Source organism: Chaetura pelagica, unplaced genomic scaffold (genome assembly GCF_000747805.2).
Source record: "Chaetura pelagica isolate M959 unplaced genomic scaffold, ChaPel_1.0 scaffold105, whole genome shotgun sequence".
NCBI lineage: Eukaryota > Metazoa > Chordata > Aves > Apodiformes > Apodidae > Chaetura > Chaetura pelagica.
This window is the reverse complement of record NW_009953393.1, coordinates 4,142,417-4,165,103: the sequence shown is the minus strand read 5'-3', so window position 1 is coordinate 4,165,103 and position 22,687 is coordinate 4,142,417. Positions and strand designations below refer to the sequence as shown.

General features: G+C 42.9%; 1 protein-coding gene across 1 annotated transcript in view; it reads left to right on the top strand.

Moving 5' to 3' along the window:
• The first annotated feature begins 22,334 nt into the window (after positions 1–22,334).
• Positions 22,335–22,687, top strand: part of KL (klotho) — a 45,287-nt gene continuing 44,934 nt past the window's right edge. The window contains exons 1-2 of the mRNA XM_009998374.1: positions 22,335–22,389; positions 22,481–22,626. Of these exons, the coding sequence (XP_009996676.1) occupies positions 22,335–22,389; positions 22,481–22,626 (201 nt within the window). The remainder of the gene's footprint in view (positions 22,390–22,480; positions 22,627–22,687) is intronic.

Genomic DNA, 22,687 nt, shown 5'->3' with positions numbered 1-22,687 from the left:
ATCTGGAGAATACAGTTTCCCCAACTGTGCCATTCAGTGGTAGTTACATGACTCTTCCAGACATGCTGGCATAAAAAAACCTCACAAAAATCCAACAAAACAAGGAACCAAACAATTTCTGAAGGATGATCAGAGAGACTTCAAGAATATATTTCTCAGGATGTCCAGATCAAGGACTGCAGTGCAGAAAACCCAATCTTTTTTTTGAGCCATCATTTCTAATAACATGCAAGCAAAACATACTAGCAAGGAAAAGAAGCAAGTCAAATATATTCTTACAAGCAGGGCACATTGTGCATGCAAATTAGGTCATATATAAGCCCAACTGTCTTCATTTGGTGAAATATTGCTTTGGAGCTCTTTCAGAATATAAAGTACAGAGAAACATACATAACATTCAGAAGGCCTCTAAGCAGAAGAAATCTTATTTTTCTTTGAAAATAGGAACTTTAATCAGCAGTGATTAATCACCACATAGAAATTACTATGATACCCACATTCCACTGATTCCTATACTCAAAGGGTTCATATATATTTACACTACTGTTGCAGTCATTGTCCAGAAGTGTGTCATTGAGCAGAAGTGTGTCAGAGCAAGCTGCTGCTGGACAGAAGCTCCTGGTAGGTGCATCCACTCCTCAGTGCTTCTCTATGCTGGAATAGAACTGTCTCCCACACCATTACACTGAGCAGGATGTTGGGGGCCACCTATACAGGACCAGAGACTGAGCTGAGCTCGAGGTTTAGCTCCAGTTCATCCCATCTAGCAAATTACACTGGAGATGAAATCCTGATTGGAGCTGGCTGGTCACCTGAAAAGCTGTCTACACCCTACAAACAGAAGATAAGGCAAAGCACAAGTGATTTTAAAAAATCACACCAGCTCCCTGTGCTCCAGCCCATACAGCTAAACACCAACTGGCTTCAGCTAACATGATCTCTTGTAATTAGTCACTGAATTTATATTGCTAAGGAAGACTCTGGGATGAAGTACATTCCTTGGCCAAGGCTTATGGAATGGAGTATTTCACTCACTCAGAATTCAGAGAGAAGATGCACCAGTTAAAAAATAATCAAAAGACTGGTGGCTGCTTCATGAAAGAGGATGTGAAAGAAGAGAAAAACATTATTCTTTACACTGAGTCTTAGAGGCTTAATGTAAGGAATAAAAAAATAAATGTATAAGAGGCAGATATTGATTAATGAATATTTTAAACACGTTACGTGGCTGTAGAAGATCAGTATATTGTATTTTGGAAGACAGAAAAGAGTGTTTTTAAAGTAACCTGTCAAGCCCCATGCTAAGTTACTGACTCTAAAGTGATAATTTTTAATCTTCTTAAAGCCATTTCTAATCGGATATATAATATTAAAAAAAAAAAAAAAGGGAAAAAAAAAGATTTACAGCATGATCTATATCTCATACAAGCAATATAGTATGTTTGAGAAGAGCATTCATGTGTATGAAAACAATACTGGATAGGAAATATTTACAAAGTGTTCTTGCTTTGCTTCAGAATGAACCCTGGACCTTCGACCTAAGTCAGGCAGAAACCAAGCAGAAAAACAATTTTAAGTGTTGCAGTAAGAAAGGGCTTTCAGATAGTATGAAGTATTAAGTATGAAGACATTAACATGAAGATCAGGTGTTCCTACAATACCAGGTACAAAAATCACATCTGTCTTGATAGTTTCTAATGGGGAACAAAGCATAAGCTTAGCAAATACTCATTTATGGCAGTACAATTAAAAAATATATTTTTTTAGCACCTAAGGAAAGCACAGGTGACCCTTCTCCACCACATCTTAGGCTTCATTTTTCAGTAGTAAACTTTCCTTGACATATTTCATATTTAATTTCTGACTGGTGATATGTATTTTTCTGGAGGGAGCAGTTACATTGCAAATGGATAAATGATAATCCAAAGAGTGTGACTTACAGCTTCCTATACTCTTTGTATATGACTCATTGCTACTTAGATTGTGCTGTCTACTCCTGTGCCTGTTCATAAGAAATAACAGCTATTAAGCAAGTCACATTTATTGTCTTTCTACAGCATGTCCTTAGATTGCAATAGCATGCTTACCTTGAAGTTTCAAATACCTGGAGAAAATCTGGAATGGCTGCACTCCTGTCAAGAGATAAAATCATATAATCATAGAACCACTCAGGTTGGAAAAGACTCTTGGGATCACCAAGTCCAACCATCATCCCTGCTCTACAAAGTTCTCCCCTAAACCAGATCCACCAACACCACATCCAAACAACCCTTAAACACATCCAGGAATGGGGACTCAACCACCTCCCTGAGAAGCCTATTCTAGTGTCTGACCACTCTTTCTGTGAAATTTTTTTTTAATGTCCTGTCTAAACCTGCCCTGTTGCAGCTTGAAGCCATTCCCTCTTGTTCTGTCACTAATTACCTGTGAGAAGAGACCAGCACCAACCTCTCTACAAAGACCTTTCAGGGAGTTGTAGAGACTGATGAGGTCTCCCCTCAGCCTCCTCTTCCTCAAACCTCAATATCTCTCTTGAATTGAGGTGCCCAAAACTGGACACAACACTCCAGGTGTGGCCTCACCAGTGCTGAGTACAGGGGGACAATCACCTCTCTACTTCTGCTGGTCACACTGTTTCTAATACAGGCCAGGATGTCCTTGGCTTTCTTGGCCACCTGGGCACACTGCTGGCTCATATTCAGCTGCTTGTCAATTAGAACCCCCAGGTCCTTTTCTGCCAGACACTTCCCAGCCACACTTCCCCAGGCCTGGAGCGTTGCCTGGGGTTGTTGTGGCCCAAGTGCAGGACCCAGCACTTGGCCTTGATGAAGCCCATACCATTAACATCAGCCTAACAATCTAATCTATCCAAGTCTCTCTGTAGAGCCTCCCTATCCTCATGCAGATCAACACTCCCGCCTAGCTTGGTGTCATCTGCAAACTTACTGATGATACTCTCTGTGTCCTTATCAAGATCATCAATAAAGATGTTAAACAGAAACAATCCCAAGACTGAGCCCTGAGGACACCAGTGACTGGCCCCAGCTGGATTTGACTCCATTGACCACCAAAGGAGAGGGGCAAAAGCCTCATAGTCTTACAGGTCACACAGTGTTTCTATAGAATGTGTCTGTGCTTTCATGGTCAGTAACTTCTGTAACTTTAGAATAAGCTGTTCTAAGGGTGTCTGCTGCCAAATGGTTTTTTTCCAACCATCCTGCAGCTGGTTGCAGTCACAAGGCACAATCATTAATCAAATGGGAAAAGGCAGATCAATGTTAGAATTTTCCTTGTACTTTTCTTGCAGGTAGAAGACAGATCTTTAAGTCTTCGGGCAGAGTAATGCACATCCAGAAATCTCAGTCTTCCTTTCTCACATCTAGATAAGTGAGCCAAGCCAGAAGGCTGTTACGACTGAGGCTGCTCTAGCTCTTTGATTTTTGATATGAAAATTCCATCGTATCAAAGCTTGTATGTACATTTCCATAAAAAAGCTGTGTTTTTTGGTAAAGCTGCATTTTCTTACCAAAATTGCTTTCTGTTGGAAAATTCCAAAGCTACCCTTTAAAATGCCATTTGGACAGCACACACACTGAGATTAAAATCACTCTAATAATAGCTTGGGGTTTAATATATATTTGTCAGCAAGACAGGCTTATCTAAAAAAAAAATTCAGCAGTCATTTTAAGAAACTTGTGCCTTATCCATCTACATTTGTTTTTAAATTAGTCTTCTGAACTTGGATATTTAATGAGATCCTTTCTGTAGCATCATTAGGGTCTCGAGCTCTGGAGATAAACTGTTGGAAGCTTTGGATAAGCACAACAACTTCTATTATTATAGTGCCTTTAATCCCTTTCCAAAGCTTCACACTCACATTGATGGTGGTTTTACTTTCCCTTCTTCCCACAAAGCACCAAGAAAAAACTTTCACTCTCGGTAAAAGTCAAGATGGTTATAGAGTAGGGATTTTAAAGAAGAAATTAAATAGTATTAAAAATTATGGCAGACAGTATGCTAATAACCAAAGTATTGTCAGATTTTGAGGGCTTAAAAACAAATTGTCTCTTGTGTGAAGGAATTTGTAGGTAAACTTTGCAAATCTAACCATGGGGGAAAAAAAAGCACTGCTCTGCTGTATAATGGTAATCTCAGATTATCACCACTTAGCACCAGTTTTATCACCAGTGTTTTGAAATATGTCACCCATGTGTGTACATTGTGTTTCTTTGCTGTCTGGTTGATGGCCATGTAACTTTCTCAAGAGTGAAAGGATTTGCAATGTTTGTAAACTTGTCTGAGACATGGTAACTGCAGAGGTTTCTATACTGTTCTGTTAGGCCATGTATATAATACACATTGACTACTAGATTTTTGTTTTCTTTCTCATATCACATGTGAATCACAGCTTTTATTTACATTCCTGAGACCACCATCAACCATTTTTACTGAATCATCACTGTGCAGTTGCTAAACTGGCTTGATAAGAACATTTCTTCCACCTTCCTTCCCTCACAGCTCCAATGGACCTGAATCTCCTGGGCCTCACAAGAACCAGTCCTGTCCCTCCTATCAACAAACACCCAGGATGAAGCACTGACCCTTGATTCTGAGAAACAGGGAGTTGGAAAGTTTGGTGCTCAGGTCAGCATCACACAAATGTCTCAGAGGGGAACAAAGACTCATAGAATCACAGAAAGGTAGGGGTCAGAAGGGACCTCTGGAGATCATCTAGTCCAACCCACCTGCTAAAGCAGGATCACATCCAGGCAGGTTTTGAGTATCTCCAGAGAAAGAGACTCCACAACCTCTTTGGGCAGCCTGCATCAGTGCTCTGTCACCCACCAAGTTAAGAAGTTTTTCCTTCTGTTCATATAGAAATCCCTGTGTTCCAGTTTGTGCCTGTTGCCTCTCATCCTGTTGCTGGACACCACTGAAATGACTCTGGCCACATCCTCTTGTTACCCACCTTGTAGATATTTATAAGCATTGATAAGATGGTGGATGGATGGTGACTCAACCACTTTTCAGAGCAGCCTCTTTCAGTGCTTGACAACCCTTTTGGTGGAGAAATTTTTCCTAATATCCAATCTAATCCTCCCCTGGTGTAACTTCAGGCCATTTTGCCTGATAATATGAAGTACAACAGCAGATTAAAAGCTGGAAAGAAAAGTCTGTGAAGTATTATGTAGATGTTTACACCCATTTTCAGAAATCTGCCCAGCATTTTGAGCATGGGAAAATGTGTCCTTGGAATAGGAGCTGGGGGAGTAAATCTTTGTCAGTCTGGAAGGATAGTTATGGAGGTGTTTTACTGGTTATTGGTACAAGTGTAAATTAAAAAAAAATATAATCCTGGTAGTGAATAGAGATGGTTAATGGCACCTTTGGCTATTTTCATGCTGCTGAAGAAAAAAGGAGAGAATAAAAGAGACTGAGTCCCGGGCCCAGGGCTAAGTAGCACTATTTGGCTCATGTTCACAGTGGTTATGGCTGCTCCCCTTTGTAGCAGATTTGTCTTGCAGAGAGTTGTCCAAAAGCAGAGCCAGAGAATGGCAACCAGTGGGGTAATTAGGGGATGACTGCACAAACACATCACAGATCTCTTTTATTTACCAGTACAGGTGAACCTGTTGGTTAATTTAGGAGAATAGCTCTGGCAGGACTATCCTTGCTTCATTCCCTGTAAGGCTGCTGGATTATTTTACTCAGTGGTCCTATGGGTGATCAAAGCATTTCCCAGCTTCAAAACATGAAATAAAACTCTAAAATATTTTGGGGGAAAAAAAAAAAGTAATTTTTAAAATTTTTGGTCTCTGAAAAAGGAATTACTTAAAAAAAATAATTTATTATAACTTTTATTTTTCTTCTCCACAAACTTATCTCTGCTTTTGTCCCCCCTCCTTCCCAACTTCTGTTTGTGTGCATGTGGGGAGGGATTACTGGAAAAAGAAGATATGTAGAGGTAAGGTCTCTGGACTAGTTCCAGTACTGAGGGACTACTGGGGTTGAGAAGCTGTCCTGGGAGTAGGTGGCAGGCAAAGAGGGGAGGCCTTTCATTTCAGAGGTAACAGCTTCATAGCTGCCATGTACCAAAAATACCTGAACAGACTGTTACTGTGGATCAGCTGGCACTTCGTAGCGCTTACTGCCATCCAGAGACTTTCTCATGAATCCAAGCCCCCACATAAAGGAGGTTAAAAGTGTTTCTGTTGGTGAAGAGAATCCCCATTTTAGAAGAGGTATAAGCTAAGACACAATTACGTAGTTCATACCTACACCCATATGTCATGGTTTAATCCCAGACAGCAACTAAGCACCACACAGCTGCTCGCTCCCCCTGTGTGATGGGGGCAGAGGATTAGAAGGGTAAAAGTGAGATAAAGACAGCTTAATAATTGATATCTATCTCTATATCTATATCTATCTATCTATCTATCTATCTATCTATCTATCTATCTATATATAATGTAAAGAAAAAGATAATAGCTAAGACAGAGAAATGAATCCCAAGAACGACAAGTGATGCAAATGAAAACAATTCCTCAGAATTAACCAACTGATGCCCAGCCTGTTCCCCAGCAGTACCCACTAACAACCTTCCCCTTACTTTTATTGCTGAGCAATATGGTATGGAATATCCTTTTGGTGATTTGAGGTCAGCTGTCCCCCCCAGCCTGCTCACTGGTGGGGTGACAAATGAGAAGCAGAAAAGGCCTTGACACTGGGTAAGCACTGCTCAGCTGTAACAGAAACATCCTTATGTTATCAACCCTGTTTTCAGCACAAATCCAAAACAAAGTCCCATATTAGCTATATGAAGAAAATGAACTCTATTCCCAGCACACCAGCCTGGAGCTTTCACCAATATTGCTATTCCACAGGGTGTTAAACAGGCTTTACTAAAAGGTTTCACTCTTTTTACATATATTTATTATATCGTGGTGTAGGTGAGGCTGATAAAAGACAGAATAAAGAGCTTTTCTACCTATTCTTTGAGGAATGGCTACCTGCCCATAGGTATTTAGCTGATATTTCTTGTTTAAACAGGATACTCTGCAGCACCATTCAGTACTGCTCATATATGGGTCTGATAAAACACTGGCCAAAGTAAGCCTGGCAGTGAATTGAGAACAAAATGTAAATCCTCAGCATAATCTACAGCACTGATGTAGAAGCATGTGCAAAATGCTGCTGTGAAGTGGGATGTTCTTCATGAGATGAGTGAAAGAAAGGATTGTGTTAAATACAGTACAGCCTTTGACTTAGGTGAGGAAGAGGAACAGGGCAGGATGCAGCTGAGCAATGACATGTGTGAAATATGATACCTGATCTGTTTTGATGGCTGTAAAAGTGCAGTTAGAAAAAACACAACAACAACAACAAAAACAAAACAGTTAATGTTAGCCCCAGGGAGGTTACAGAGGGTTGTGTCAACACCTTGTTACAGGCAAACATGAAACGCCTCACCGGTTAGGTCATGCATGTATAAAGGGTATGGCTTGAAGACAGTAAACCTGGAGGAGCCTTTGCCACCAAGCCCAGCCTGTCAGCATTTTTAAGAGACAAGTGCAGTGCTGCAACCTCTGGAGACCAGATTCACCAACCTTGGAGTCTTACAGTGCTGACGACACTGACAGCTGTGAGATGGGTCTGGAGGATGCCCTTGGGAAGCACACCTTTCCCTTGCAGCACAAAATTCTGCTGAGCTTTTTTCGGAGATAACTGCCACACTTTGAGAAATCACCATTTTCCTGCTTTCGTTTGTGATCCTCTGGAAGCTGCTGCTGGCCTGCTGAAAAAAGAACAGCAAACATGCTAAGACAAGTCTCGCACACTACAGGCATCGATACTCTGCCCTTACAGCATACCCATGGTAAGGGAACATCCAGAAAAGCCATTGCATAATAAAAGAAGACTCAGGAAGCAATGAAAAAAAGGCATGAAAATAAGGGGATGTATTTAGTAGATCATCTTCCTCAAAATTTTCAGCTTTTTAAGTTTAAAACTGATTCAAACTGAAGATAGAAATAATAAAGATAAATGGACTCAGATGCCTTCCTTTCAATGAACCTCTGTCAGCTGAAAGTTGGACCTACAGGAGTTTAAATGCTAACTTAATGACAAAAATCACAAAAATAACTTTCTTTGGTAGCTATGACTAAGTGAAGGAATCTGGGGGGAAATGTGCCATATTGGCCTTTGTGACCATAAATTGCCCAAATGAACACCTGGTCTGACAGCATGACCCAAAACATGTAGCAACTCAGCAGCAACCCTTGGTACCTAACAGATACATTGTTTGGGTAAACATTGTTTTTCTCTTCACTTCCCCTGCAAAGAATCTTTTCCCTGTTACAGCCAAAAGGAGGAATTGCTCGATGATGCCTAACTGGAGTACATTTCTAAATACTGAATAGATCTAAAACTCGCTCACTGAGTCCTTTCGTAATGCCAGAGGTCTGCTTTTCTCTCTGCAGGTGGGACTGCCTCACTGTGCATCTATGAAAGATTTTTTGCTACAAAGAATGTTTTTTGCAATTTAAAAAATTTCACTTTAGGTTAAGAGCACATGCACCAGACTGGTAAGGGGGTACATTCTTCCCTGCATTAATGCATTTGAACGTAGTTGCATGGCCTCCAAAGTATATTTTCAAGCTGAATTTTTTGCATGGATTATGTTCTGGACACATATAAAAGAGCCTTGTAAATCAAACATTTACACTTGGAAATGCTTGCTTTAGGTGGTTGTAGCAAACTATAGACAACCTTTCTACAGGCCTGACAATTTTAGAGAATGAGTCTGCTTGAATTTCTTATGTGTGGCGCGAATATACACGTCAAAGCTTAATCGATACCTCCTTCAGCCATGATTTGGGACTTTGCTCACAGCTATTCAGCAGACACACCAAACACTTTTTTTTTTCTCAGAATCCTACAAATAGTAATATTTTCTGAAGTTTTTGAAGCTGGATGAAGAGAATAAAACCACTGATGTGCCAACATGTTTTGCTTAGTCACTGTGGAGTTTTTGTTACTCCTACATTCAGCCTCTTGCATTTTAATTGCTGCATAACTCCTCCTTCCTTATTATATTACCCATCCTTCTTTGATTTGCAGCAGATATGGCACTGTAGGAGTGAATCAGAGTTCCTGGTAGAAATCTAAGCACTGACCTTGACAAGATTCAAAATAGTCTCATAAACACTTAATCTCACAGAACTGGAGTCAGTGGTAGCACTTACGACTTCCTAATTTACCCTTGCTGTTTTAGTCTGAAGAAGAAGTTCTAAATCCATCAATTAAAGAGGGAAAAATAATCAAAGACGTGTAACAGTCTGGCTCCTGCTCAGAAGAAGTATTAAGATCCTGATTCTGTTGACAAATATTATTCTGTCTCTAACTTCACCTTTAGGAAGAGATGGGCTTCTTATTGCTCAAAAGATTAAACTTCCTGTGATGTGGGTAAAGCAAGGTCTTATATTAATTATGGCAGTAGATGTATGATGCATAAGGATGTTATTAATGGTGGTAAGACAAAAATTTCTGTCAGGATACTAATAAAGTGAGATTCAATTTGAGATTCAGACACCTAAATGTCTTCAACAAGAGCTGAGTGATGCAGGACCCATAGAGGTCTCACCTTAACCAGAGAAGTGAAAAGCAGCTATGGACAGGACACCCATCCTTATACAAGGCATAGGGTACCATTCTGAATGTATGAGGTATCCTGTTTTACTTCTAACTGTCATTACAGGAGATTGTAGATCCCTCACATTTGGCTGTCCACAGAAAGGTAGATGGTGTCATTTGACCACTGTTGTGTCATGCCATCAAGTCACCATGTCATCTAGCCACAGCTGATAGATATAGAACAGGACCTACAGGAGACCAATGTTGTTTCAGAATATTAAGTGGAAGACAGCTGAGGTACCCACCCAAAGTCATGTCAACTATATATGAGCAGCTGAAATGAGCCCTCTGTGCAATATCAGCAACTCCCATGCAGACGTACCAGACATCATGTTGCTGCTGGAGATGGAGCCAGACATACATGTTTGGGCAGGTGAATCTCTCCTTGGTGCTTACCTTGGAGTGAGCTGAATCACTGTCTAGGCTGCTTGCATTACATTGGTTAGATCTCCTTGAACTGTCATGGGCTCCATTCACTTACCTAAACATAGGCATCTTCTGAGGTGTCCTGGGGCTCCCAAGATATTAATGTGGAATTGCCAGGTAGGACACAAGAGCAGTAGCTTCTAAAGTGGGAGCCAGAGGTTTGACAGGGTATCCACAGAGTCTACAATGACAAAAGGTGCCTGTGTTTAGCTACTGAATTTGTTTGTCAGCTTACATATAGGAACCCATGAGTAGACAACTGCATTCAGGTGTCTTAATTCAAAGCTTTGTCCCACTGTTAGTTCATCAGTTTTGTTAATTGTGGAAGGCTACAAGCCAGATCATTTTTGCAGAGGTCTGCCTCTTGCTTTCATAACTCTTGGTAGTTGCCCCAAAACTGCAGGAAGTAACTACTGCTCACTCAAGGTGTTCCTCACACCCCCATCCCAGCTCCAGAGACAATGTTTCGATGGCCCAACTAGCTTAGTTTTGCTCAGTCCCACAGCCCAACTGAGCAATTCTCACAGCAATTTTTTTGCTCTGAAACAGTAGATGTGTATGATAGACACAACTGTCACCGTTTGACTTGGGTCTGACAACAATGCTCTCGATCCCCTCCCACCCAGGTAAGGAAGGAGAGAGAGAAAAAGAGAGAGACTTGGCTGGATTGAAAACTAAACTACACAGCTTTAATTAAAACACTAATGAATGATACCAGAAAAAATATATATCATTATATACAGATATATTCAGGTATGGGCAAAAGCCTCTCGCCTCCCGCCACCCCCAGCAACTCCCACAGCACTCCACTGAGCCAGGAGAGTCCCGAGGAATCCCGGAGCTGCTGCTGGAACAGAGCAGAGAGTTATGGGGGTCAGGAGAGCTCGGGCCTAAGGGTTGACGGTGATGGATGGACGGAGTCCTCCCTGGACGCCGGCCATGGACAGAAGAGAAGGGAAGGAGAAAAAGGAAGGAAGTTGTCTTCTGTGATCTCTGACGTTCCTCTGAGGTTATGTAGATATATGGAATGCAATATCTCTGGTCCATTTTGCTGTCTGTCTAACTCAGCCTCCTACGGGGGGGTCACAGATCTCCTCATAGTGTCTGAGCCGGCAGAGTGAAGGTGCGACCTTGAAGCCTCAGCAGTTACAAAAACATTCCTCTGTCTTATCAGCCTAGCAGAACACACAGTTGCTAGTTAAAAGAAACCTTACTGAAGGAAAAAAAAAAAACCGTAAAAGGAAAATTGGCTTCATCCTGGCTCAAACCAGGACACACAACACAACACTGCACCATGAGAACATAGCAAAACAGAGTGACTTCAGCAATCTGAATCCATAGAATCCTCTTTACACACATTTAATGAGTTCTTCATAGGTTCTCTCAAGCTTCCCTTTATTAGCCACCATTTTCTCCTCTCCCTCTGTTATGCATTATCTAATGAACTATTTTTTTTTCTATAAGGTAAACATCCAGGCAAGTTCCAGTCATTACCAGCAACATGTTTTTACTTTAGGCTGAATAACTTTAAGTGTTGCATTTGAATGTTTTCTGCTATGCACATCATCCTCCCTATATGAGATGTGTCCTGTGGAGGCTGCTTAGATCTTTGATAGACTACAGACATCCCATGTGTTAATCTAGTGTTTGTCCACCTATCAGACAAGCTTCTCATTACTTAGCTGCCTAGCTACAAGCTTTACATTTCATAACTGCAAGCCTTCATAGAAATGTTTTAGTCTCTGCTGCTGGCCCTCATGCAGGACCTAGCAAGAACCTACAGATGTTCCCTCAGTCTTTCCATGGAGCCAGGTACGTTGGATAGCTGTAGCTTTTCGGAACCAATAGGCTAGTGACTGCCACTTTGCAGCATGATAGGTATAAAGATATTTCTTCAGGGTTCAACAATTTCAGGAAAATAGAGAAAAAAAACCCAAACAAAACAAAAAAAAACAAACAAAAAACCCCCCCAAACAACAAACCACACACCAGAAAAAAACTCAAAACTTATTATGGAAAGTATCTGACTTTCAGTCATGTACCAGCTCTTCTGTATAGCAGCTGTAAAAAGAGTGCCTAATGCAAAGTGCTTTGGCTGCTGACCATGCCTCTGTGATTTCATGCCTCAGAGGTGAAATTCATTGCAATAATCCTCAAGATTTTGTTATTATTATTTTTTAATAAGAAATGTCTACTTTTCAAGACTGTGCTGTTGCAGCATCCTTTGTCTCGGCCTAATCTGGTTCAACTCCTTAACCACATATAAAGAGGTAGACCCTGAACTGTGCATACTTAACTGTTTTGGTAATACATGTCTTGACTTCCCAATAGTTTTGTGCCAATCTTGGAAACACAGGAGTAAAACCTTGCTTGATTATCTGTGAGTAGCTCCCAGGTATGTTTATGTAAGTATGACGCAGCACTAAAAGACTAAATGGCTTCTCAGTTTACTGTAAGTTGCATTTCAGTACTACACACTTCACATAGCACAGAGACTGAGATTTTGCTATTCAGTCAAAATTTATTTTGGATAATAAAATGGTTGTGTTTATTCAAGTACATCATATCCTAGTAGCCCTGAAAAATGTTTATGTGTTTGTGGCCAGTGCTGCCTGTACATTTAGTAATGCAGCAGCATAGTGCAATACAGTTTAAACTACTAATTTATGAAGTTTCAACTCCATTCAATTTAAAATGATGTAACACACTACAATAGTTCTCCAAATTCTATTCCTACTTCTTGGTGAGCCAGTCTTTGCCCTGCAGTAAAGGAGAACAATATTGGCATGAGCTGAAATAAATAAGAAATAAGTATCTGAACTGAGGTGCCATTCATCTGTTTATTGAAATAAAGATTTAGCAAGCACTAACTTGTCCTGCTGTTTGATTTTAACAGGCGTGATTCCTATACATTTACCTACAGAAAGTGATCTGAAGATACGATGATAGAAGTAATTTTGGAGGATATTCTTCCCTGACTGAATTAAATGTATGACAAATTCAACTGTCCTGTATATAAAACTCTGCATTGCATTTTCATTTTTTAATAGTACTGCTTTTTATTTCTTCATTTAAGCCCCCATGTATCTTTCTTTTCATAGAAGAAGTGGCATTTTGCCAGAGGTTTTAAAATAGTAGGACTTTGAGGAATGAAGTGAAATGCTTCAGCTGTGCCTGCACTGAAGAGATAGGATGACTGTATATGAAAAGTCACCATATGTGTCTCTAGAGTGCTGTCAGCTCTAGACTGAGCTGCAGGATTCAAGCCTTCCAGTCATCCTATGGAGACTGAATGAAATTGGTTTCAAAATTATAACAGTGTATTACAAATAGGAACTAAAATAGAAGTGAGAACAGTATAAATTATGTTTCTGCTCCTTTTTATACTGCATCAGAGACCACAAGCTGGGATTTTCACAGGTATGCACCTCTTAGGGTTGAGGTAGAGTCTATCCAGATCCCATAGAAATCTCTAAATCTATTTTGCCCCTGTGAGTGATCCAGTCCCTCTGTTTTTCAGGATTTGCTACCCTAAAGCTGCCAAAACTCATCAGGCAGCTTCCTCTTTGTTCTGTAACCTTCCCGGACACCAACCTCCACTTGTTCACACAGTCTCAGCAGACTCTGGGGAGACAGGCCTATTTCTTCAACCACTGCATTCAGGTTTTGGTGCCCATCTAAAACAGAGTTGAAGCTTGTGGCTCACGAACTGCATGGCTAGAGCTGGCAACAAGTACCCTTCTGTCCTCCCTCCAACACCTCTGACTCTTCTCCCTTAGCTCTGGACTCTTCTTGCCAGTCAATCCCATGTCCCCTGCCCAGGACAGGAAGAGTGAGTCTCTATCTGCTTCTTCACTGTCTCCCTTCTCAGGAAAGAGGCAACTTCTTTTCCCTTCTGTCTCTGCCCATCCTTTCTTCCACCAATTCAGAAGGTACTTTTGAAGACAGAGAGGTCATCTACAAAGTCTTGTCTCATCATCTGGATAATGGGAAAGTGTTTGTGGCCTCCCAGAAGTGAAATGGCATTTCTAAGATGTCATTTCCAATGAAATGGCATTTCAAGGTGGTGTTTCACCTTTCTTCCCAGCCTCATCACCTTCTGTGATTTGGGGTTTGAAATGGCTTCACTGGTTCCCTTGAAGGATCATTTGCAAGACTGGTAAGACCTTGCAGCCCCTGCCATCCAGGCACAAGGAAGTATCCAGACACCACATGTCCCCTCCTGGTTACAATGGGATCGTAATCCCTGCCTTATGACAATAAAATACAAATTTCTAGGCTTGCCTTGAAGGTACTCACGGTCACCCTCCAAAGTAAGAAGGGTCAAAGGATTTGGTATTCCACATTTCTGACAAGGGGATGTTCAGGGTTTGCCCATTTCTTGGAGACACAGTTGCAAAAGGGTAAAGAGAAAACAACTGCAGTTTAGGTTTTTAATTTCCCACCTCACACTAGATCCTAACACAGAACTATGATGAAGAATTCAGAGTCCTTTATGGAATAAAAGAATTTGTCACACTTGAAACAGGAGGTTACTAGAGTCCCCAGGATTTAAAAAAAAAAAAAAAAGGAAAAGAAAAAGAAAAAGAAAGAAATTCAGGTTATTTACCACCCTTTTCAACTACAAAATAGTGGAGAGGAAAATGATCTAGTACTTAAGGCTGGAATAGAGGAGGATTTGACATCTTCCCAAGCATTCTTCAGCACTACATAATTCAGTACACCAGCCGGCATATTATGTACCTGACAACACTGTTCTTCTAGTTTCAATACAGTCAGTTACTAGTTCTCTTTAAAGTCACTCTGAATGTACAGTGAATGCAGTATAACTAGTGTGATCAAGAGAGAAAGAAGGAATAGGTATGGAAGGGTGCATTTTTTCAAGAAAATTGGACTTGCAACTTCTTTGAGAAAACTGAGGAAGAGCCTATTTGTCTGGTAGGCTGTGATCTGGCAGGCATGAAGAAGGTAAATCTAGAATGCTGTTGCACAGCTTCCCACTGGGAACAGCTATTCATCAGCAAGTGGAAGTAAAATTGGACAGCTTAGCAGATTCCATTTAACAGACAGAATAAAGAAGTAGTGTTGTTATGCAGTGATGGAAGCCACTAGAGAAAATGCTTGAGTCTAATTCAGGTGGCAATTTTTTAAAGCAGTGTCCCCAACTGGTAGCAAGTACTTCCATTTCTTAAGACAAAATGCTAAGAGTGTAAATCTGTTACACAAGCCTTTTTTGAACTGACAGTGTGCTTGTATATGTTTGGAAATGTACCTGTGACCAGTGAAGGGTCATTAAAACAGAAGATGGATGTTTTAAGGCACTGAGACCACTTGTTCTGCCAAAGTGAGGAGCAGAGAAGTTACCACCAGTGCAAGGCTGCTGGCTCTGCTGTGGAGATTTTAACATGAGGGAGGGGTTTGCTGCATTTAAGTCATTGCATGATGTGACCTCAGGGAAAGCTGCTAAAGGAATCTAAAAATAGGTATCCCAGAAAATTCAGCCTCTTTGGGGTAGAGACAGAAATGCTCAGTCTGAATGCTGTTGAATTTGATTGCATGCTCTGGCTGCACAGCTATCAAAGAAAATCTCAGCACAGCATAATGAAAATTAAACTGATACTTACAGTATCTATCATATATATTATCAAAAACTGAAAGTTCAGTAAGCACCAAAACAAAGAAGCTGAAAGGTAAATCCTGATCTGCCGACTCAGTTCAGATTTGGAAGTGTTTTTCCTCAGCAACACAGACACAATGGAGCCATGTTTTGAATTCAAGGAGCAGTCAGGGAGACCTGGTTGTCTGCAAGTGTTTGGCTGACCTTTCTGCGTGGTTAATATTGCACAGAGTTTGTTACACTGTTAGGGGGAAAAAAAAAAAAAAAAGATAAAAAAAAAAGATATATATATACTGACTCAGAGCAGTGAGTGATTGTGTTGTCCTAAAACATGAAAACAAGCTTTCTCTTTAAGAAAAATCACAGAATCACCGAATCACCAAGGCTGGAAAAGACATTTGAGATCATCAAGTCCAGCCTATGACCTAACACCACCATGTCTGCTAGATTATTTACCCTCGACACTTAACCATAGACCTATAACAGTAAACCCTTACCCTAGACCCTTAACCCTAGAACACTTAATCTAGACGCTTACGCAACCCTTAAACCTTGACCCTTAACACTAGAGTCCTAATCCCAGAAAGAATCATCCCAGAAGATCATCTAGTCCAACTATAACCTAAATCCCCCTACCATAACTTAATCTACCCTATCAGTGCTTAAATCATGCTGCTAAGCACTATATCTATATTTCTGTTAAATACTGTCAGGGATGGTGACTCCACCACCTCTCTGGGCAGTCTGTTCCACTCCTCCAGTAAAGAAACTCTTTCTAATATCCAATCTAAACCTCCCTGGCGCAGCTTCAGGCCATTTCCTTTCGTCCTGTCATTATTCACCTGGTGGAAGAGGCCAGCTCCCACCTCCCTACAACCTCCTTCCAGGTAGTTGTAGAGAGCAATGAGGTCTCCCCTCAGCCTCCTCTTCTTCAAAATAAACATCCCCAGTTCCCTCAGCCTCTCCTCATAGGGCTTATTCTCCAGACGTTTCACCAGCCTTACTGCTCATCCTTCTTGTAGTGAGGGGCCCAGAACTGCTCACAGCACTCGAGGTGTGGCCTCACCAGGGCAGAGTACAGGGTCACGATCACCTCTCTAGTCCTGCTGGCCACACTATTCCTGATGCAGGCCAGGATGCCTTTGGCCTTCCTGGGCATCTCGGCGCACTGCTGGCTTATGTTAAGTTGGCTGTCAACCAGCACCCCCAGGTCCTTCTCTACCACGGAGCTTTCCAACTACTCATCCCCAAGCCTGTAGCTTTACATGGGGTTGTTGTGATCAAAGCGCAGGACCTGACACGTGGTCTTGTTAAACCTCATACAACTGGCCTCAGCCCATTGGTCCAGTCTGTTCAGGACTCTCTGCAGAGCTTTCCTACCCTCAAGCAAGTTGACACTTCCTCCCAGCTTAGTGTCACCTGCAAACTTTCTTAGGTCCTCATCTAGGTCATTAATAAAGATATTGAACAGGGCTGGACCCAAAACTGAGCCACTGGTGACTGACCACCAGCTGGATCCAATCACATTCACTACAATGGGGTTGGATCTGGGCTCAGCCAGGCAGCCAGTTTTTAACCCAGCAGAGAGTGCACCTATCTATGCCATGTGCCATCAGTTTCTCCAGGAGAATGCTGTGGGAGACTGTGTTGAAGGCCTTCCCAAAGTCCAGAAAGACAACATCCACAGCTCTTCCCTCATCCACCGGCTGAGTCACTGATCACAGAAGGAGATCAGGTTGGTTAAGCAGGACCTGCCTTTCCTGAACCCATGCTGGCTGGGCTGGATCCTGTCTCTGTCCTGCACTTGTCATGTGAGTCCGCTCAAGATGAGCCTCTCCATGATTTTCCCTGGTACTGAGGTCAGACTGACTGGCCTGTAGTTCCCTTCAGGCCCTTCTTGTAGATGGGCATCACACTTCAGTCATCTGGGACCTCCCCTGTTATTCAGGACTGTTGATATATGATAGAGAGGGGCTTGGCGATCTCTTCTGCCAGCTCTCTCAGTATTCTCAGGTGAATCCCTTCTGGCCCCATAGACTTTTGAGTGTCTAGGTGCTGCAACAGCTCTCTGACTGCATCCTTATGGATTTGGGGGTGGTTGTTCTGCTCTCCAATCTTATGTTCCTTCTCAGGAAGTTGAACATCCTCCTGAGGGTAGCTGGTCCGACTAACAAAGATGAAGGCAAAGAAATAATTAAGTATTTCAGCCTTTTCTTCATCCTTGGTTGCCATGTTCCCCCTCTCATCCAATAAGGGATAGAGATTCTCCTTGGTTCTCTTTTTGCTGTTGATGCATTTGTAAAATCCTTTTTTTATTGTCCTTGATGGTAGTGGCCAGGTTGAGCTCCAGCTGGGCTTTTGCCTTTCTAATTTTTTCTCTCTACGTCCTCACAAACTCCCTGGACTGATCTTGGGCTGCCCACCACCTACCTTTTAGAGGTGTAAACTCTCTTTTTCTCCCTGAATCCCAGCAAAACCTCCCTGTTCAGCCAGGCTGGTCATCTTCCCTCACAGTTTGTTTCACGACACATGGGGACGGCTGCTCCTGCGCTTTTGAAACTTCCTTCTTGAAGAGCATCCAACCTTCCTGGACCCCTTTGCCCCTCAGAAGTGACTCCCATGGGACTCTCCTACCCAGTGTTCTAAACAGGTTGAAGTCTGCCCTCTGGAAGTCCAAAGAGGAGGTTTTGGTGACCCCCTCTCCTTATTTCACTAAGTATTGAGAATTTAACTATTTCATGGTTGCTAAGCCCAAGACAGCCTCCAACCTCCACATCCCCCACCACTCCTTCCCTGTTAGTGAGCAGCAGGTCCAGTGAGACACCACCCCTGGTAGGCTCGCTTACCAGCTGTGTCAGGAAGTTATCTTCCATACACTTGAGAAACCTCCTAGCCTGCCTGCTTGTGGCTGAGTTATTGTTCCAGCAGATGTCTGGTAGGTTAAAGTCCCCCACCAGAACCAGGGCTGGTGATTTTGAAACTTCTCCCAGACATCTGAAAAAAGTCTCATCTGCTTCCTCATCCTGGTTGGGTGGCCTGTAACAGACTCCCAACAGGATATCCACCTTATTTGCCTTCCACCTCATCTTCACCCATAAACACTCCACATTGTCATCACTATCATTGAGCTCTATACAATCAAAGCACTCTTTGATGTATAGAGCCACCCCACCTTCTCTCTTTCCTTGCCTATCCCTTTTGAAGAGATTGTAGCCATCTGTTGAAGCATTCCAGTCCTGGGTTGTGTCCCACCATGTTTCTGTAACGGCAATTAGATCGTAGTTATCTTGTTGGACAAGGGCTTCCAGCTCTTCCTGTTCGCTTCCCATGCTGCGGGCATTAGTGTAAATGCACTTGAGCTGGGTTATCAGCTTCCTCCTTGACATGGGCACACCACCCCTAGCTCATTTCTAGTAGGCCTGGCTTTACCCCTCACCCCCTTCTAACCTAGTTTAAAGCCTGATCAATGAGCCCCACCAACTCCCGTGTGAGAATCCTCCCCTTTGGAGACAACTCAACTCTGTCTGTTCCTGCTAGGAACTGGAGGCCACAGCACACATTTTCTGACATTTACACTAAAAAAAAACCCACCACGTTTTCATCAGATGGACACAGAGATTAAGTGACAGCTTTGTGCCAGCAACTTATAGCCAGCTCTCATCCCTAAAACATGGGCTGCTTCCTTCAGGACCAGTCACTGCTGGCTTCCTGGATATTTTTTGGAGAAGGTAGCCATCTCCAGAAGCTGGCAAAGATCTTAGCAAGGCTGACTTACACTAACAGCATGAGGCTCTTTCTTTCCTTTGACTGTTGAGAGACTCTGGAAGAAACAAGCTCCTAATGAACAACATTCATAATGTAACAACAGATGAGGAGAAGGCTGAGGTTCTCAACAACTTTTTTTGCCTCAGTCTTCCCTGGCAACCCCTCTCCTCACAGCTCTCATGTAGATGGCCCACAAGATGCAGACCAGAGAGACAAAGTCCCCCCCACTGTAAGTGAAGACAAGGTTTGTGACTATCTGAGGAACCTGAAGATATACAAGTCCCTGGGACCTGATGAGATACATCCCAGAGTCCTGAAGGAATTGGTGGATGTAGTTGCCAAACCACTGTCCATGATATTTTAGAAGTCATGGCAGTCAGATGAAGTCCCTGGTGACTGGATGAAAGGACATGTTACGCCCATATTTTAAAAGGGTAGAAAGAAGGACCCTGGGAATTCCTGACCTATCAGCCTCACCTCTGTGACTGGGAAGATCATGGATCCTCCTAGAAGACATGCTAAGGCACACGGAGGACAAGGAGGTGATCCAGAACAGCCAGCACAGCTTTACCTGGGGCAAATCCTGCCTGACCAACCTAGTGGCTTTCTGCAATGAAGTGACCAGGGAAAAACAGTGAATGTCATCTATCTGGAGTTTTGCAAGGCCTTTGACACAGTCCTCCACAACATCCTTCTCACTAAATTGGAGAGATGGGTTTGATGGCTGAACTGTTCAGTGGATAAGGAGCTGGCTAGATGGCCACATCCAGAGGGTAGTGGTCAACAGCTCTAAGTCCAGATGGAAAACAGTGACAAGTGGTGTTATTTAATATCTTCATTAACGATATTGACAGTGGCATTGAGAGCACCCTCAGCAAGTTTGCTGATGACACCAAGCTGGATGGTGTGGTCCATATGCCAGAGGGACAGGATGCCATCCAGAGGGACCTGCACAAGCTAGAGAAGTGGGCCCAGGTAAACCTCATGAAGTTCAACACAGCCAAGCGTGGGGTCCTGCACCTGGGCTGAGGTAACCCAAGATATGAATATAGGCTGGAAAAGGTCACGCTTGAGAGCAGCCCTGTGGAAAAGGACCTGGGGGTACTAGTGGATCAAAAGCTGGACATGAGCCACCAATGTGCAGTTGCAGCCCAGAAGGCCAACTCCATCCTCAGCTGTATCAAAAGAAACGTGGCCAGCAGATCGAGAGAGGTGATTCTGCCCCTCTACTCTGCCCTAGTGAGACCTCACCTAGAATACTGCATCCAGTTCTGGTGCTTCCAGCAGAAGAAAGATGGTGTGGTGAGACACTGGAACAGTGATGTTGCAGAGACGTTGTGGGGGCTCCATCCCTGGAGGTGTTCAAGGGCAGGTTGGATGGGACTTTGAGAAGCCTGTTCTAGTGGGAGGTGTCCCTGCCCATGCAGGGGAGTTGGAACTCAATGATCTTTAAGGTCCCTTCCAACTAAAAAAAAGTCTATGATTCTGTGAATGAAGGAGTTTCAGTTAAGTGCCTACTTACAGGTGCTGCCTAAGTGTAAACACGTTCTAGTTAATAATTAGCAAATGAGAAGAAAATGTATCAAAACATATTTTAAAATCTCTTGTGTCCCCAGATACCAAATAAAGTTTGTTTTCCTTAAACATGAGCAAAGGATTTAGCAGCACTAATACCCTGTTTTAGGGTGAAATACTTCTGAGGCATTTATCTACAACCCAATTTTCAAAATGCTTAGGCACCAAGCTCCAGTGAAGGCATTAAACTGGCTCTTCATGCTTTGCACAGGTACAGCTGCAGCAGTGATGCTGTGCACTTAACAACTGAGCTCCAGCTTCTGTAACTGCCAAGTGATGCTGACATCTAGATCCGTTGCTGTAGCTCAAGTTATCATTTACTTAGACTGTAACTAAGTTTCAGCAGCTTGTCAGACTGTACAGCACATTCCTGTCAGCTTGGTGTTGGGGCTGCCATCTCCAGCTCCTACCTCACAAACTTCCTCCCTCAGGGAAGGGCTGCCAGCCATCACCTGGGCTGCTCAGAGCTTCATTCCTCTAACATGGGAACAAATTAACCACCACTGATGGAAGAATAACTGTAATCCTGTATTCTAGATCTTTGGTCTTTCCGTAGAAGTACCACAAACCAATGCCCAAACCCAAACTTAATCCGTGCAGAACAGGTGGAAGCTCTAGAAATGGGCAAGGCAGATGCCCTGCATGTGGGAAACATTGAGATTCCATCCTGTGTGTTAGAGGAAGCCTTCAGTGGCTTGCAGTTGACACTTAAATCCATCAATTCGTTATTAGCAATTACCGGTCATTTTCCCTTGAGGACATTTATTTTCTAAATAGAAAATGAAATTAACTAAATGCCTTTATTCTGTAGTTAAACAACTGCTTTATCTCCTGGGAACATCCCCCTGTCCTTAAGAGCCTGTCTAGCGGGAGTGTTTTTTTCACAGAAGTCTCAACTTGTGTTAAGAGTCCACACAACAGAATAGCAGGTTTTTGCAATGTGTTGTTGAGCCGGTTCTTGCTTCACAGCCCTGGCTGAACTGTCTCGTCTGAAGGAGACAAGAGCAGGAGCCTGAGACCTGCCTTCAACGAGACGTCCACGAATCGCATCCACACCATCAGCTACAAACTATAATTCGATCACCAAACTCAATTTGCTTTCTCCCCATAAAGATCTGCGAGGCATTTCTAATTGGAGCTTGTTTTGCATGCGGTGAAAAACCAGATACACCAACCTCCTACTCCAGAAAAGAAAAACGTTATTACCACGATGTGACAGTCCGTGAGTTGCTGGGGGAGGGAGGGGGGTGAGTGTGTAATGTCCATGGAACACGAGTTTCTCTCTAATTACCGTTACATGAGAGATGGCAGAGGTAATGCCTCTTGCCAAGGCAGCACAAAGGAAATACCAGGTGAAGCAAAAGTAATGTTTGTTTCCCCGACTTCACCCCCCCTTCCCCGCAGATCACTCCGTCCTCCCGGCCCCGCAGGCTCCCGAGCCCCCCGACGGCAGCACTGCGGGGCTGGGGCTGCGCGCAGCTCCTCAGAGGGGATGGATCCGGCCGTCGAGTCTCTCCGTGGGCTCCTTCGGAAAGGGTGCAAGGACGGCGGTGAGGGTTCCGCCTCCAAGGGGGCCACCGGAGCCGCGGTGAGGTGCGGGGACCAGGCGGA